Genomic DNA, 16,045 nt, shown 5'->3' on the forward strand with positions numbered 1-16,045 from the left:
TTTCCACGCAAGGAGTGTGAAATCATTTACTCACTGAGACTGACTGACTGACTCACAAATTTCCGTTTCAGAGACAGACAGACATAGCAGAGTGAGAGACCTGAGACAGAAACTCAGAAAGAACTAAATAACCTCAGGGATGATGTGTTCTACTGGCTACCTGACACTTGCGCGTACACACACACACGCGCACACACACGCACACACACACACACACACAACCTGTTGCTTTGAGTAAATACACCCCCACACACCAACCTATCCCTACCACCTCTTTATTTCCCAACCCCCCCCCCCCACAACCTGTTGCCCTGAGTAAATACACCCCCCACATGCCTACCTACCTACCCCTCACACCTCGTTCCCCCACCCTCTCCCCTCCTCATCCAACCCTCACCACCCTCCCTCCACTCTTCTCTCATCCAATGTTGTGAGGAACATATGTGAAATTGTCAACCTTCCCTCTCTCTCATCCACTGATCCACTGCTATGAGGGACACATGCCAAGCTGTTGTCATTCCTTCTCTACTTTCTGGCCTGACAATGTATATATCACGAGCAAATCAAACAGTCAACACTGACTGGCAAATCAAACAATTAACATTACGAGAGGGGCTGGGGAAGACTGCTGTTGTATGCTGATGCCCTTAAAAAAAAAAAAAAAAAAAAAAAAACTCTGTGCAAAAAACCTGACAGAAAATGTGTACCAAGGTTCAACGTAAGCATTGAAACATGAAGAAATTAATATCACTAAAAAGTGGGGAAATGACAACCAGAAGCTGGAGGTGATGATACTAAACAGACCTGTAGAAGGTATTATGATTTAAAAACTACTGAACCAGACTGCTGACCACAATCTTAACTTGACTAACCACTATAGTATAACAATCTTTCTTAGCATGACTAACCACGACAGTAATTGGTGTAACAGACTACTGACACATCTTAAGACTAAATTAGTATTAGAGCTTAACCACTGTAAAACAAGAGCACATATCATATTGTTGATGAATGAAGAAGAGGAGGAGGAGGGCAAAAATGCTGCAAAACCTATGGAGTTCTATTTTACAACTGAAAACAATCAATTAGGTTGGGGAAGTCTGCACAACAAGGCTGAACTCTCTGCTTCCTCTCATGACATCCCAGTGTCAGCCAGGCCCAAGAGACGCAGACACCAGCAGTGCTGGACAGGAAACTGTGGGTTGCTAGCAACACTCCCAACTTGACACATCCCGAGGCCCTGAAGTGGATGATTCTCAACTGTGCTTCCCCAGTCTTTCCATCTGACCCCACGGTACACTCAACGCTGAGTAGGGGGCCAGTCTTGCCCCTTCCCCCTCCCCTCCTTCCCTTCCCATCCACCTCTGATAAGATTTGAACCCATGTCCATGGCTGTATTATTTTATTCAGCAGGGCAGAACCAATGAGCTTTCTTGTTGGGGAGAAAAAGTCTTAAAAAAAAAAAAAAAAAAAAAAAAAAAAAGAAGAAGAAGAAGAAAAAAGAAGAAGAAATCTAATGCACGCTTAAGTGACTGCTTTCAGTTTGTTTACTTTGTTCTCAGGTGTACAACTGAAGGACGCTCTCAGCCTACTGTGCAATGCCTATCAAATGACAAAAGAAACTTAGAAAGACTTCTTTTTTCTCTCTATTTTTTGTGCAAATGCATGTCATAATGAGTAGTGTGTGTGTGTGTGTGTGTGTGTGTGTGTGTGAGAGAGAGTGCACGTGTTTTGTGTGTTTTATATGTGTGTGTGTGTGTGTGTGTGTGTGTGTGTGTGTGTGTGTGTGTGTGTGTGTGTGTGTGTTCACTCACATGCATAGTCAGTAGCAGTCAAGAGGTTAAACTTCAATAAAATAATAAAATGGAAAAACAAACAACAACGACAAAAAATAAATAAATAAATAAAATAAAATAAAATAAAATAAAGTTAACCCCTATCAGACAAAACAACTCATAAGCCCAGTTCACATCATGCCACAAACATCGGACAAGATTCCAAGGGCACTTAATGCAGGCAGTGAACTGAAGGCCAGCCCACAAAAAGTTAACACAAGAGCTCCAGTGACCAGGACTCTTGAGCATTGCCTTCCACAGCACCAAGAGGTCAGATACACACAAGAGTTCTAACTCTACACCCAGTAGATAACGACACACTGAAAGCCTCAAATCTCTAGACCTATCGACAGTGTTTCCCAACAGAGCTCTCCAGTGGTGTACAGCAAAACCTGCAGCAGATAACGACACACTTAGCTCAAAGTGCCAGACCTACAGTGGAACTCAACAGAGGTCTCCAGTGGTGTACAGCAAAACCTGCAGTCGATAATGACACACTGAACTCAAAGCGCCAGACCTTCTGACAGTGTTACGAAACAGAGGTCTCCAATGGCGGACAGTGAAAAACAGGTCTGGAAAACCCGGCTACATTAAAAAAAAAAAAAAGCCTCTGCAATTCCTGGAAACTGTCTGCAGGGCTGGAAATACCCACTGTAGTGGTGGGTATTTCTTTTTATGATTATTTTTTCAATTATTATTATTTTATTTTATTTTTATTATTGATTTTTATTTTTTATCAAAATTTTTTTTAACATTTTTTTTTATTACTATTATTATTTTTTTGTTTGTTTTTCTTCTCAAGGCCTGACTAAGCGCGTTGGGTTACGCTGCTGGTCAGGCATCTGCTTGGCTGATGTGGTGTAGCGTATATGGATTTGACCGAACGCAGTGACACCTCCTTGAGCTACTGATACTGATACTATACTGTCTGATTGTCTCGTCCTGGACGACATCTGTATGATAGTCCTGTCCGACTAATGACCATCAGAACATCAGTGGAGGCAACTGCAGTCCCAGACTATCTGGGACAGAATTTGATCATAGTGGAGCAAGTGTCTTGCCCAAGTCATGCATTGCATCCCCACTCTCTTGGCTGAGAGGGCTTTAGCTTTAGGAAAAGTGGTTTTGGGACAACACAAGATACTGTCTAGAAAAGTCAACTGCTAACCACACTGCCCTCCTCTACGTTTCACTTCGACAACCCCCAGTCCCACTGCTTCCTTTAAAAAAAAAAAAAAAAAAAAAAAAAAAAAAATTCTTTTTTAGAATCCCAATAGGGTGCAGTATCACTGTCAGAGTGGAAACAATAGATCTACTCCCAATATTTCTCCCTTTCAGACGGGTGCCACACAATGGAAGTGTGGTCAGAGCACTGGACTTTCTGAGAGTCCTGGGTTCAAATCTCATGCCTTTCACAACAATAAAAGAAAAGCATCACACTTACTTCTGTCCTGATTTAATGACAAATCGTTATTATTTCAAACATCATCAGCACCGATTTGCTTACTGTACAAATTATACTCACAACAATTTAAAGGGGTTCACTATGTTAGTATGCATAATATGTTCATCAACACTGATTACATACATTACATGTAAATTTTTAACAAATTATGTAATAAATATAATCTTTTTTTCCAGCACCAGAAACAAAAGTTTTGAACTGAAGGGATGAGAACAAAGACAAGTCTGTATATCTATAATTTATGAATCATACAAGACCAGCCTCGAAGATACTGAAAGGAGGATGCCAGAGGTAAGTGGAGATGCATGCTGAGGGAGAAAAAAAGCAAAATGTGTGTACAGTACAGTGTGTGTGTGTGTGTGTGTGTGTGTGTGTGCTGGGGGGGGGGGGGGGGGGATATATATCTGTGGGGTGGGGGTGGTGGCATTCACTTCCACATAATAAAAATCTTCTTTAAAAATAAATTACGGGAGGTGTGAAACTTTCAATGTTAATCAACTCCAACAGTATGCCTCCATCTTTCGAACGTGGCTGCTCGATCTTACATCTACACATTTCAAATTAAAAAATGCTAATGTCCGAAAATGGTACACCATATAATATGTGTAAAATCAACTTTTCAAAAGTTAAAGCTGGACCGAGTACAGACAAACTTCGGATGCTTCACTGAAAACAAAAAAAATTATATTGTGTGACGTTTACAGTCTTGCCTAAGGCGATATCGATGGTTTTCATGTTCTGTTCCGAATCAAACGGCTAGGCGGGAGAGCTCAAACTCAGCATGGTAACCAAAACAAGCCGTGTCCATTATTTAAACAAGTCAGCATGGACCACCGAACAAATCGATAGCCACGTAAAGGGGGGAAAGTAGAAGAAAAAAACAAACAAAAAACAATAAGACTCACCGAAACCCGTTCGGTGCTACAGCCGTTGCAGCGACTTGTTCGTCGTCTTCTCTCTTCGATGCCATTGTTGCTCATCGCCCTTTTTCAACGACTCTTTCAATTTGTCTGTCTCGCAACCGACTGGGAGCTAGGGAAAGCATCTGGCACTGCCTACACCCAACCCCCCTCCATATTTCTGCACTGTGACAGAGCCAGCCCCTCCGGATTCGTCCCGACGCAAAGTTTGGCCAAGTTTCCCGCACTCACTATTCCTTCACAAGATCGAATCACGGTGTGAGCCTTGATCTAGAACATATATCCTGCACTGTGGGGTTGTTTTCCACTGACGAACAGCAAGACACAGCAGTCAGGTTGCGATACACATTGACAAAGTGATCATCCTGATCTTCCGAAAAAAAAGGCAAGAGCAGAAGACTTGGCCACAGTGCTGTTGGCCTAAAAACGCGGAACGGACTTCGCACGCAGAACGACTGCGCCTGAGAAACTTCCAGCTGTGACTGTGAGGCACAGGCACATGAAGTTTTGTTAAAACTGTGACTCAGCATGTGATAATTCAGTGCCACACATAAAACGTAAGTAATAAAGGAGCTCCGTATCTCTGTTAAAAAAAAAAAGGAAAAGAATGTTGTTTCATGTGATGCATGGTAATATAAACAAGTCTTGTTTATGCTTGTCTGTTCTTATGCGTGTGTGTGTGTGTGTGTGTGTGTGTGTGTGTGTGTGTGGTGAGCGACAGAGAGGAATTGTGCTTAAAAATGAATTTGTTAAAAAAATAATGCTAAATCATGCTGCACAAATCTTTTTAAATGTGTGTGTGTGTTTCTATGCCTGCATGTTCCAACGTTCCTGTTCATATGTGTACACATGTGCATGCAAACACAAACACACACACACACACACAGGTAATACAACAGCTGACTGGCAATACATCACCAATTACTGTGATATAATTGAACCAAAGCCATGCATTTTACAATGTGCGTGCAAGATTTAAAAAAATATTTATATATATACATGCGCCTGTCACGGACAATCCCAAATTTTCAATGGAGTCAGAGCTGTATACTAGCATCTGTAATGTTTCAGATTTGTAATTAAGTCAGTACAAGCGACAATAACAATAGCAACAACAATAACAGCATAATACCAATACTAATAATCATAATACTACAAATAATAATCAAACAACATTAATAAAACCAATAATAATAACAATCATGATGTATCGGTGACTCATGTTTAACTTAGATTACTTATTAGTCATATCAGCAAAATACTTAAACCGTTTCTTGACCTTGAAAACTCTGATCACCTGTCAAAGTAAAAGATAAAAATATGGATGAGAATGTTTAAACAGACATTTAAATAATGCATCCAAAAACACACACATATATATGTATATATATATTTGTGTATGTGTGTGTGTGTGTGTGTGTGTGCATGCGCGCGTGTATGTATGTACGTGTGCGCGCACGCACACATGCGTGTGTGTGTCTTTTTCTTTCTTTTTGAAAAAAAAAAGCCTATATATAGCTTCTTCGTTTTTTGTGGGTTTTTTTTTCCTAACTGTCAACTCACTTGAGTTAATCTCACTTAATAACTCTTTTGCAGCAAGAGACGTTTCCCACAGTATGTGTTCCATTTCTGACAGACATTTATCCACTGGGACAGCCTCTGGGCCTCAGATTATCAGTGAACAATAGTGTTTACTGTATTGGTCCATAAACCTTTTTTTTATGGAATATGATCTGCGTGCACTGTCATTCATTGATGATATAATACCTCGAGGTGCATGCACGCATGCACACTCTCTCACGAAATATATATATATATATATATATATATATATATATACATATATATATATACACACACACACATATATATAATGTGTGTGTGTGTAAAGAGAGAGAGAGAGAGAGAGAGAGAGAGAGAGAGAGAGAGAGAGAGAGAGAGAGAATGAGAGAGAAAATGAACAAATGAACGAATGAATGAACGAACAAAATGATGTTTTTCCAGAGTATCGATGCTTTTTCCCCACCCACTCCTGGGGTACAAAATAAAAAAGAAATGCACAAAAATAAACAGAAAGAGAAAATTCATATTAGAAGAGAGGAAAAAAGTGAGAGGACAGTGGGGGTGGGGGTGGAGGGGGAGGCGAGAGTGGAGAGAGTAAAGAAGAAAAGATGAAATGAGAGAGAGAGAGAGAGAGAGAGAGAGAGAGAGAGAGAGAGACAGACAGACAGACAGACAGACAGACAGACAGACAGGCAGACAGATGGACAGACAAATAGACAGTGGAGAGAGAGAAGGGGGGCGGGAGTCAAAAGTTACATTACAACATTAAATTACAACAGAGAGAGAGACAGAGACAGAGACAGACAGACATCAAATTACAACAGAGAGACACAGAAACAGAGAGAGAGAGAGAGAGAGAGAGAGACAGACAGACAGACAGACAGACAATTTCAACAGAGAGACAGAGACAGACAGACATCAAATTACAACACAGAGAGAGAGAGAGAGAGAGAGAGAGAGAGAGAGAGAGACAGACAGACAGACAGACAGAGATCAAATTTCAACAGAGAGAGAGAGAGACAGAGACAGACAGACAGAGATCAAATTTCAACAGAGAGACAGAGAGAGAGAGAGAGAGAGAGAGAGAGAGAGAGAGAGAGACAGACAGACAGACAGACAGACAGACAGACCCCCTCTCCAGAAGAAACCCAATGGGTGAAAATTCGAGAGAAAGAAGGGAAGGGGGACAACTCTTTTCCTGCATGTTTTTTTTCAAAGAAAAAAAAAAGTGTGCCTCTGTCATATGCATGTTCTAAGAATTACAACAGCACAACGCACAATCAGGGAAGTTTTCATTCAACACTGTTACATCACTGAATGTTTCTGATGTGCATGTCAAGGTACGTAAAAATATATGTATCGTCACCGTCACTGACGGGCGCAATAGCCGAGTGGTTAAAGCGTTGGACTGTCAATCTGAGGGTCCCGGGTTCGAATCACGGTGACGACGCCTGGTGGGTAAAGGGTGGAGATTTTTACGATCTCCCAGGTCAACATATGTGCAGACCTGCAGGTGCCTGAACCCCCTTCGTGTGTATATGCAAGCAGAAGATCAAATACGCACGTTAAAGATCCTGTAATCCATGTCAGCGTTCGGTGGGTTATGGAAACAAGAACATACCCAGCATGCACACCCCTGAAAACGGAGTATGGCTGCCTACATGGCGGGGTAAAAACGGTCATACACGTAAAAGCCCACTCGTGTGCATTCGAGTGAACGCAGAAGAAGAAGAAGTCACCGTCACCGATCCCCCAGATTCCGAATCCTTTGGGGCGCCTTCGAAGCTTTGTCAACCACCTTTCTCGGCCGCTCTCAGGGTGTCTCTCAGCTCCATGCCTGTCCACTCTCGAATGTTGTCCTCCCATCTCTTCCTTTGTCTGCCTCTTCTTCTTCCTCCCCTCACTGTGCCTTGTAAGATTGTTTTAGCAAGACCAGAGGAGCGTGTGACATGACCAAACCACTTCAGTTTTCGTTGTCTGGCGAGTGTTTGAAGGTCAGTATAGGGCCCGATTTCATTGCGGATGCGTCTCTTGACTTCTTCATTCGTGATGTGGTCTTTGTATGAGATGCCTAAGAGTCTTCGGAAGCACCTCATTTCAACATATATATGTATACACTATGCTATTAAGTGTGCATGTGTCTGTATTATCATTGACTGCACCCCCCAAAAAAATAGAATATGGCTGCCTACATGGTGGGGTAAAAATGGTCGTGCACATACGATTGAACATGGGAGTTGCAGCCCATGAAGGAAGGAAAAGAAGTGATTAAAACTTGAAATGAACTAAAAAAAAAAGTGGAGTGATGGCCTAGAGGTAACGCGTCCACCTAGGAAGCGAAAGAATCTGAGCGCGCTGGTTTGAATCACGGCTCAGCCGCCGATATTTTCTACCCCCTCCACTACACCTTGAGTGGTGGTCTGGATGCTAGTCATTCGGATGAGACGATAAACCGAGGTTCCGTGTGCAGCACGCACTTAGCGAACAGAAAAGAACCCACGGCAACAAAAGGGTTGTTCCTGGCAAAATTATGTAGAAAAATCCACGTCAATAGAAAAAACAAATAAAACTGCACGCAGGAAAAAAAAAAAAAAAAGGGTGGCGCTGTAGTATAGCGACACGCTCTCCCTGGGGAGAGCAGCCCGAATTTCACACAGAGAAATCTGTTGTGATAAAAAGAAATACAAAATACAAACAATATGAAAATCAAAAACAAAACCAAACACATTCCTGGACATTTTGCTGTGCTTGTCATTGTGTGTTGTGGAGTGGGAGATATGTTATGCCTGCCTGCGTAAACATTAAACATTTGTGAGCTACATGTTCATTCACTTTAACCCTTTGCTTTTCCTGTCCAATCTGTGAGCTGAATACAAGAATATGCAGACTCGTTCGCACGCAGGGCCATTATTTTGTGTTTCTGTGTAAAGTCTGGCGAACATACACTGTTATTCGAGACGTTGTAATTTAACAGTTATATAATTTAACAATTTCGCAGTTACCTAAAAGACATTTATCTAACAGACGCAAACAGACACTGTTATCTAACGACTGCTGCTGTTATTTAAACAGAAGTTATTTCCTGACAAACTGTTGTACAAAGCTATTGATTATTTGTGATGGACTGTGGCTACTTGCTAAATGACCGTCACTGCCTTGCTTTTTATTTGTTACAAATTATTTTCTTCTTCTTCTTCTTCATTCGTGAGTTGCTATTCCCATGTTCAATTGCATGTAGGAGTGGGCTTTTATGTGTACGACTGTTTTTATCCTGCCATGTAGGCAGCCATACACTGTTTTGAGGGGGTACTGATTAATTAAAAACTGACTTTATTCTTTTTTACCATCCTTGTTATTCAAACTCTCTCACAGTCTAACTGTTATTCAAACTCTCTCACAGTCTAGCTTGTTATTCAAACTCGTTATTCAAACCCTCTCACAGTCTAGCTTGTTATTCAGACTCTCTCACAGTCTAGCTTGATATTTAGTCTCTCTCACATTATGGCTTGGTTCCCTGAACCTACATCATCATCACAGCATGAATTGGATAGGTCTTGGAACTGGAATTCTGATCCAATGTGTTCATCACCATGATGGGGGTTCTAGTCCCCCATTTTGCCATGGTGTTGTGTTGTGTTGTGCCCTTGGGAAAACACAAACTCCTTATTCAGACTCTCTCACAGTCTAGCTTGTTATGCAGGCTCTCTCACATTCTGGGTTGGTTCATCAAGTTTTTGCGCCTTATACATATTATTAGTAGTGGTAGTAGTTATTTTTTTTTATGTATTTATCTATTATTTATTCACCCCTTATTCATTTATTTATTTATTTTTTATAACTTAAAAAAAAAAAAAAAAATTATTTTATTTTATTTTTTCTCAAGGCCTAAGCGCGTTGGGTTACGCTGCTGGTCAGGCATCTGCGTGGCAGATGTGGTGTAGCATATATGGATTTGTCCAAACGCAGTGACTGAAACTGATACTGAAACTGAAACCTTGGGAAAAGGAAATTTACTTCCTTCGCTTCCCTCAGGTCTGAACGGGTACCTGGCTTCTGTTGCAAAAAAAGGTTCAAAGGGTAGATGGGGAGGGCTGGGGCCCTACCTTTCTATGTCAAACCTGTGTTTTACTATTGGTTGACTTATATCGAAGAGCCAATCAGAAAACCCGTAATATTCTGACGTCAGCAAACGTAGTACGAACATGACTGCGCCTTTTCACTGTGTTTTGTGCATGTGCTTTGGATAAAAAAGATCGATTTCAATATAAGTCAACCAATAGCAAAACACGACACAAGTGTTTACGTACTGCTCAACCGGTGGCTAGGCATTATGTCATTTTTCTCTACCACCGGTAAAGCAGTGGTCAGGCCACTCTTTTTATATCTGCCGTGACACATACCAATTATTTGCAAATTTTGGCTTAGGAGCTCAGGCAGAAGGGTTAAAATTGCTCAGGAACTCAGGGCTCAAAGGATTAAATTAAAGAAAAAAAAAAAAAAAAAAATCAGCTGATGAAATAAAATATTTCAGGTGCCTATGTTCAATCCACTTTACTTATTTTGCTCCACTTTCCCCCCAGTACTCAAGGACTGGTTCACTGGTGAAGATTCAAGGCCATTACACAGACACCATAGTTCATTGTTCCTGTGTGTGGCATGATACTGTCATGAGGCTTGGAGCATCATGGGATACTGTGACTGGACGTGTCCTATCGTACCGTGCTGTCAGCTTTTTTTCCGGACACATTCCTTGAAGTCACACATGTGTCATACATGCACACACACACACACACACACACACACACACAAACATACACATACACACATGCATGCACACATATTACACACACACACACACACACACACACAAAATCACTCACACACACACAAATCACCCACCCACCCACCAACTTGGCTCAAATCAAAACTGTGGACAGATACTAATTGAATGAACACACACACACATGTGTGCAAACCACATAAACACTGAGACAGACAGACAGACAGACAGAGAGAGAGAGAGAGAGAGAGAGAGAGAGAGAGAGAAAGAGAGGTGTCCAAACTGAAACACTGCATTATCACGGTTGATTTCATGGCTATAAACAGGCTATCCTTCATTTGTCAAACATACACACGCAGCAATCACACACACACACACACACACACACACACACACAACAACAACAACAACAACAACACACATACCACATTGTCTTGTTTCATGTTAACATGAACATATTAAATAACGAACATGCACAGACACACACACATGTGTGCGCACATGCACACACACAACATCAACAAATAACACCACACACACACACAAATGCACACAACATATTGTCTTGTTTCATGTTAACATGAATAGATGTTAAATGAAGATGAACACACATGCGCACACACACTCACTCTCACTCAACACATAAACTGTCATCTACACCACACCAGTGAACACACACACACACACACATGCACGCGCGCGCCCACTCACACACATACATGCACACACAGACACGAACACACACACACACACACATGGCCACTCACACACATACATGCACACACACTCCCATGTATGCATGCCCACTCACACACACGCTTGTACACACACATGAGGGCGCACACACACACACACAAACACACACTCACTCACACACACACACACACGCACACACAAACACACACAAAGAAAGAAAAACTCTCATCATGTGATGGGTGTGTGGGTCAGTGTGTCACAACTCATACACTTCTTCCACTTCACAACACTAGTCCCTTCACCTCAACAACACAACCCTTGGTCTGTCTGTCTGACGGGTGCAGTAGCCGAGTGGTTAAAGCGTTGGACTGTCAATCTGAGGGTCCCAGGTTCGAATCACGGTGACAGCGCCTGGTGGGTAAAGGGTGGAAATTTTTACGATCTCCCAGGTCAACATATGTGCAGACCTGCTAGTGCCTGAACCCCCTTCGTGTGTATATGCAAGCAGAAGATCAACTACGCACGTTAAAGATCCTGTAATCCATGTCAGCGTTCAGTGGGTTATGGAAACAAGAACATACCCAGCATGCACACCCCCGAAAACGGAGTATGGCTGCCCACATGGCGGGGTAAAAACGGTCATACACATAAAAGCCCGCTCGTGTGCATACGAGTGAACGCAGAAGAAGAAGAAGAAGGTCTGTCTGTCTGTCTGGCTGACTGTTTCTGATTCAGCCTCTGTTCTATCTGTCTCCCTCTGTCTGTGTCTCTTTCAGTCTGTCTCTTTGTCTCTCACAACCCCCCTCTCTCTGTCTCTCTCAATCCCTCTCTCTCTCTCACACACATTTTGTCTCTCACAATCACTCCCTTTATCTCTCTCTCTCTCTCTCTGAGACTGATTCTCTCTCTCTTTCGATCTTTGTTCTGGCTCTTTCTTATCTCTCTGTATCTCTCTTTCTCTCTGTATCTCTCACTCTATCGTGTATGAATCTCTCAAACGGATTTGAGATGTTACATAAACTCTGCATTATCAATGTATTCACACCTTAAGTAGGTAGTATTTGCTTTTCTACAGACAAAAGGGTTGGTCGATTACTGTACTTTGTTTACACCCCTTCAGTAGGGGCTATGGCCTGTCTGAAAAAATCATCTCTGCATCTCTGTCTCTTTCTTTCGATCTCTATTCCGCCTTTCTCTCTCTCTTATCTCTGTCTTTCTTTGTCTCTCACACACTCCCTCTCTCTCTCTTTCTCATAATCTCTGCTCTGTCTGTTTCTCTTATGTCTGTGTCTTTTTTGTGTTATCTGTCTCTCTCTTATCTCTGTCTCTTTCTTTGTCTCTCACTCTTTCTCATAATCTCTGCTCTGTCTGTTTCTCTTATGTCTGTGTCTTTTTTGTGTTGCCTCTCTCTCTCTTATCTCTGTCTCTTTCTTTGTCTCTCACTCTCTCTTTCTCATAATCTCTGCTCTCTCTGTCTCTCTTATGTCTGTGTCTTTTTTGTATTATCTGTCTCTCTCTTATCTCTCTCTCTTTGTCTCTCACTCTCTCTCTCTTTCTCATAATCTCTGCTCTGTCTGCCTCTCTTATGTCTGTGTCTTTTTTGTATTATCTGTCTCTCTCTTATCTCTCTCTCTTTTTCTTTGTCTCACACTATCTCTCTCACTCTTTCTCATAATCTCTGTCTGTCTCTCTTATGTCGGTCTCTTTTTGGTATTCTCTGTCTGTCTCTTATCTCTGTCTCTCTCTCTCTCTTTCTCTCTCTTTCTCATAATCTCTGCTCTGTCTGTCTCTCTTATGTCTGTGTCCTTTTTGTATTCTCTCTCTCTCTTATCTCTGTCTCTCTCTTTGTCTCTCACTCTCTCTCTCTCTCTCTCTCAAAATCTCTGCTCTGTCTGTCTCTCTTATGTCTGTGTCTTTTTTGTATTATCTGCATCTCTCTTATCTCTGTCTCTCTCTCTCTTTGTCTCTCTCTCTCTCTCTTTCATAATCTCTGCTCTGTCTGTCTCTCTTATGTCTGTGTCTTTTTTGTATTATCTGTCTCTCTCTTATCTCTGTCTCTCTTTGTCTCTTCCTCTTTCTCATAATCTGTGCTCTATGTGTGTGTGTGTGCGTGTGCGAGTGTATGTGTAAGTGTACGTGTGGGTGGGAGTGGTTGTTTGGGTATATGCATATACGTGTGTGCGTATGTGCATACATGTGTGTGTGTGTGTGTGTGTGTGTGTGTGTGTGTGTGTGTGTGTGTGTGTATCTGTTTGTGATATGCTGCTTTCAAACCTCTCAAAGTGATATGTAACACACGCGTGAGCGTATGTGCAAGTATGTGTGCGTATGTATCTGTGCGTGTGTGTGAGAAACAGACATACCCCCCCTCTCCCCCCCCCCCCCCCACACACACACAACAGATGAACACAGACAGTAGAATGCACAGACTGTAGGACAGTTCAAACATTTTGAGGCCACTCCCCTCTGAATAGTGTGACAAAAGTCTGTAACTACTGTGCAGGAGCCAGCTGCATTGCTCGGACGGAATAGCCTAGTAAGGTCGTAACTCACTAGTAACTGCGTGTCGTATGGAACTGACCAAAGGGGTACTTTGGTCAGTTCAACGTAGGTGTTTAGTCACGTGTAACTGTCCAAAAGTTAGAACCAAGCAATGCAACTGGCACCTGGACTTTTCCATTACAACGCAAGGAATAATTTTCCCTAACATTACATTTAATCTAATATAGATAATTCTAATACTAATGACGATAACGACGATGATGATGATGATGATGAAAATGATAAGATGGAGAAGAAGAAGAAGAAGAAGAAGAAATAAGGTGAAACAATGAGAAGAACAGTAAGAATAATATCATACACACTCACACACATACACCAGTGGGAAACTAACTTGTTACCCTGTCTGTTTTTTAATGGACAGACTGAACACACACTACACACACACACGCCACACACACACACACACACGCACACACTACACACACACACAAACTACACACAATACATATACACAACACAACACACACAGAGACTAGCCTGACACCCTCTGTGTTGTCCACTAACAAACTACTCTCTGGCTGATCCACCTCATCAAACTTTACACACACACACACACACATACACACATATGAACACACACACACGCATACACACACAAACAATACCTACACACACACACACACGCACACACACACAAACAATACCTACACACTCACACACACACACATACACACACACACACACAAATACACACACACACACAGACAAACCTGACGCCCTCTGTGTTGTTCACCAACAAACTGCTCTCTGGCTGATCCACTTCATCAAACTTTACACACACACACACACACACACATATGAACACACACACACAAACAATACCTACACACACACACACACACACGCACACACACAAACAATACCTACACACACACACACACACACACACACACACAGACAAACCTGACGCCCTCTGTGTTGTTCGCCAACAAACTGCTTTCTGGCTGATCCACTTCATCAAACTTCACGTCCTGCGACAAGGCGTCCAGAAACCTCTCTGGTACCTGGGACCCTGAAGTAAACATTGCACACACAATGTAAACACTGCACACACTGTAAACATCGCACATACTGTAAACACTGCACACACAGTAAACATTGCACACTCTGTAAACATCACACAAACTGTAAACATTGCACACAATGAAAACATTCCATGCACACATGTAAACATCACACAAACTGTAAACATTGCACACAATGAAAACATTCCATGCACACACTGTAAACATCCCACACAGCAGACACTGCACACACTGTAAACATCGCACACTGTAGACACAGCACACACTGTAAACATCGCACACAGCAGACACCGCACACACTGTAAACATCGCACGCTTTAGACACTGCACACAGTGAAAACATCACACATCACACATATTGGAGAGTGTCTTGCCCAAGTTAATCCCCACTCTCTTGGCCATGAGGGTTTTCGGACAGTCGGCGTTGGAGATGGTTCCCAAATGGCCCCCCAAGGCTGCAGCACTAAGGGCCAATGCAATTTTAACCTCCTAGTTCGAGAGTCATAGTCCTCCACAAAAGACTAACCTCTAAATGACTTCCCATTGCAACAGAGAAACCATTGATCCACCTCAATGGGTGTGAGGGGGGGGTTGTGTGGAGGGGGTAGGGATACGTCGCAGTCGTAGAACTCATCCTTGTCACGGAGGGGGCGCATGGATGGCTGAAGGGAGGGCCAGAGCAGGATTCGAACCCAGAAAATCATACTACACTACATACTCGCAGACAAACGTCTTAACCTTCGGCCACTTACCGTAGGAGTCATCATCGCAGTCGTAGAACTCATCCTCGTCGCGGAGGGAGCGCATGGACGGCTGTCTCTGCAGGGAGCGCTCCAGTTCGTGGTGCTCCGTCGCCAGGGCGTGGAGCGACTCCTGCAGCACACGGCTCTTCTCCTGCTGCTCCCTCAGTTGCACCTGTCTCACCTGGAACACAGGTGATCGTCGAGGTGAGTGCGGTGGTGAGGATGATGGTGAAAAGAAGAAGAAGAAGAATGAGAACATATATGATTATGATAATACAAGAAGAAGAAGAAGAAGAAGAAGAATGATAATCAGAACAGGAGAAGGAGCTGTTCCAGTCTCACCTGGAACACAGGTGATTGTCGAGGTGAGTGCGGTGGTGAGGATGATGGTGAAAAGAAGAAGAAGAATGAGAACATATATGATTATGATAATACAAGAAGAAGAAGAAGAAGAAG

At 42.4% G+C, this 16,045-nt stretch overlaps 1 protein-coding gene across 1 annotated transcript in view; it reads right to left on the reverse strand.

The window, feature by feature from the left end:
- LOC143276815 (oxysterol-binding protein-related protein 1-like) overlaps positions 1–16,045 on the reverse strand; it is a 92,291-nt gene that overhangs the window by 45,409 nt on the left and 30,837 nt on the right. The window contains exons 14-15 of the mRNA XM_076581468.1: positions 15,599–15,770; positions 14,725–14,833 (exon numbers count right to left, since the gene is read on the reverse strand). Of these exons, the coding sequence (XP_076437583.1) occupies positions 14,725–14,833; positions 15,599–15,770 (281 nt within the window). The remainder of the gene's footprint in view (positions 1–14,724; positions 14,834–15,598; positions 15,771–16,045) is intronic.

Source organism: Babylonia areolata, chromosome 33 (genome assembly GCF_041734735.1).
Source record: "Babylonia areolata isolate BAREFJ2019XMU chromosome 33, ASM4173473v1, whole genome shotgun sequence".
Lineage (NCBI taxonomy): Eukaryota > Metazoa > Mollusca > Gastropoda > Neogastropoda > Buccinidae > Babylonia > Babylonia areolata.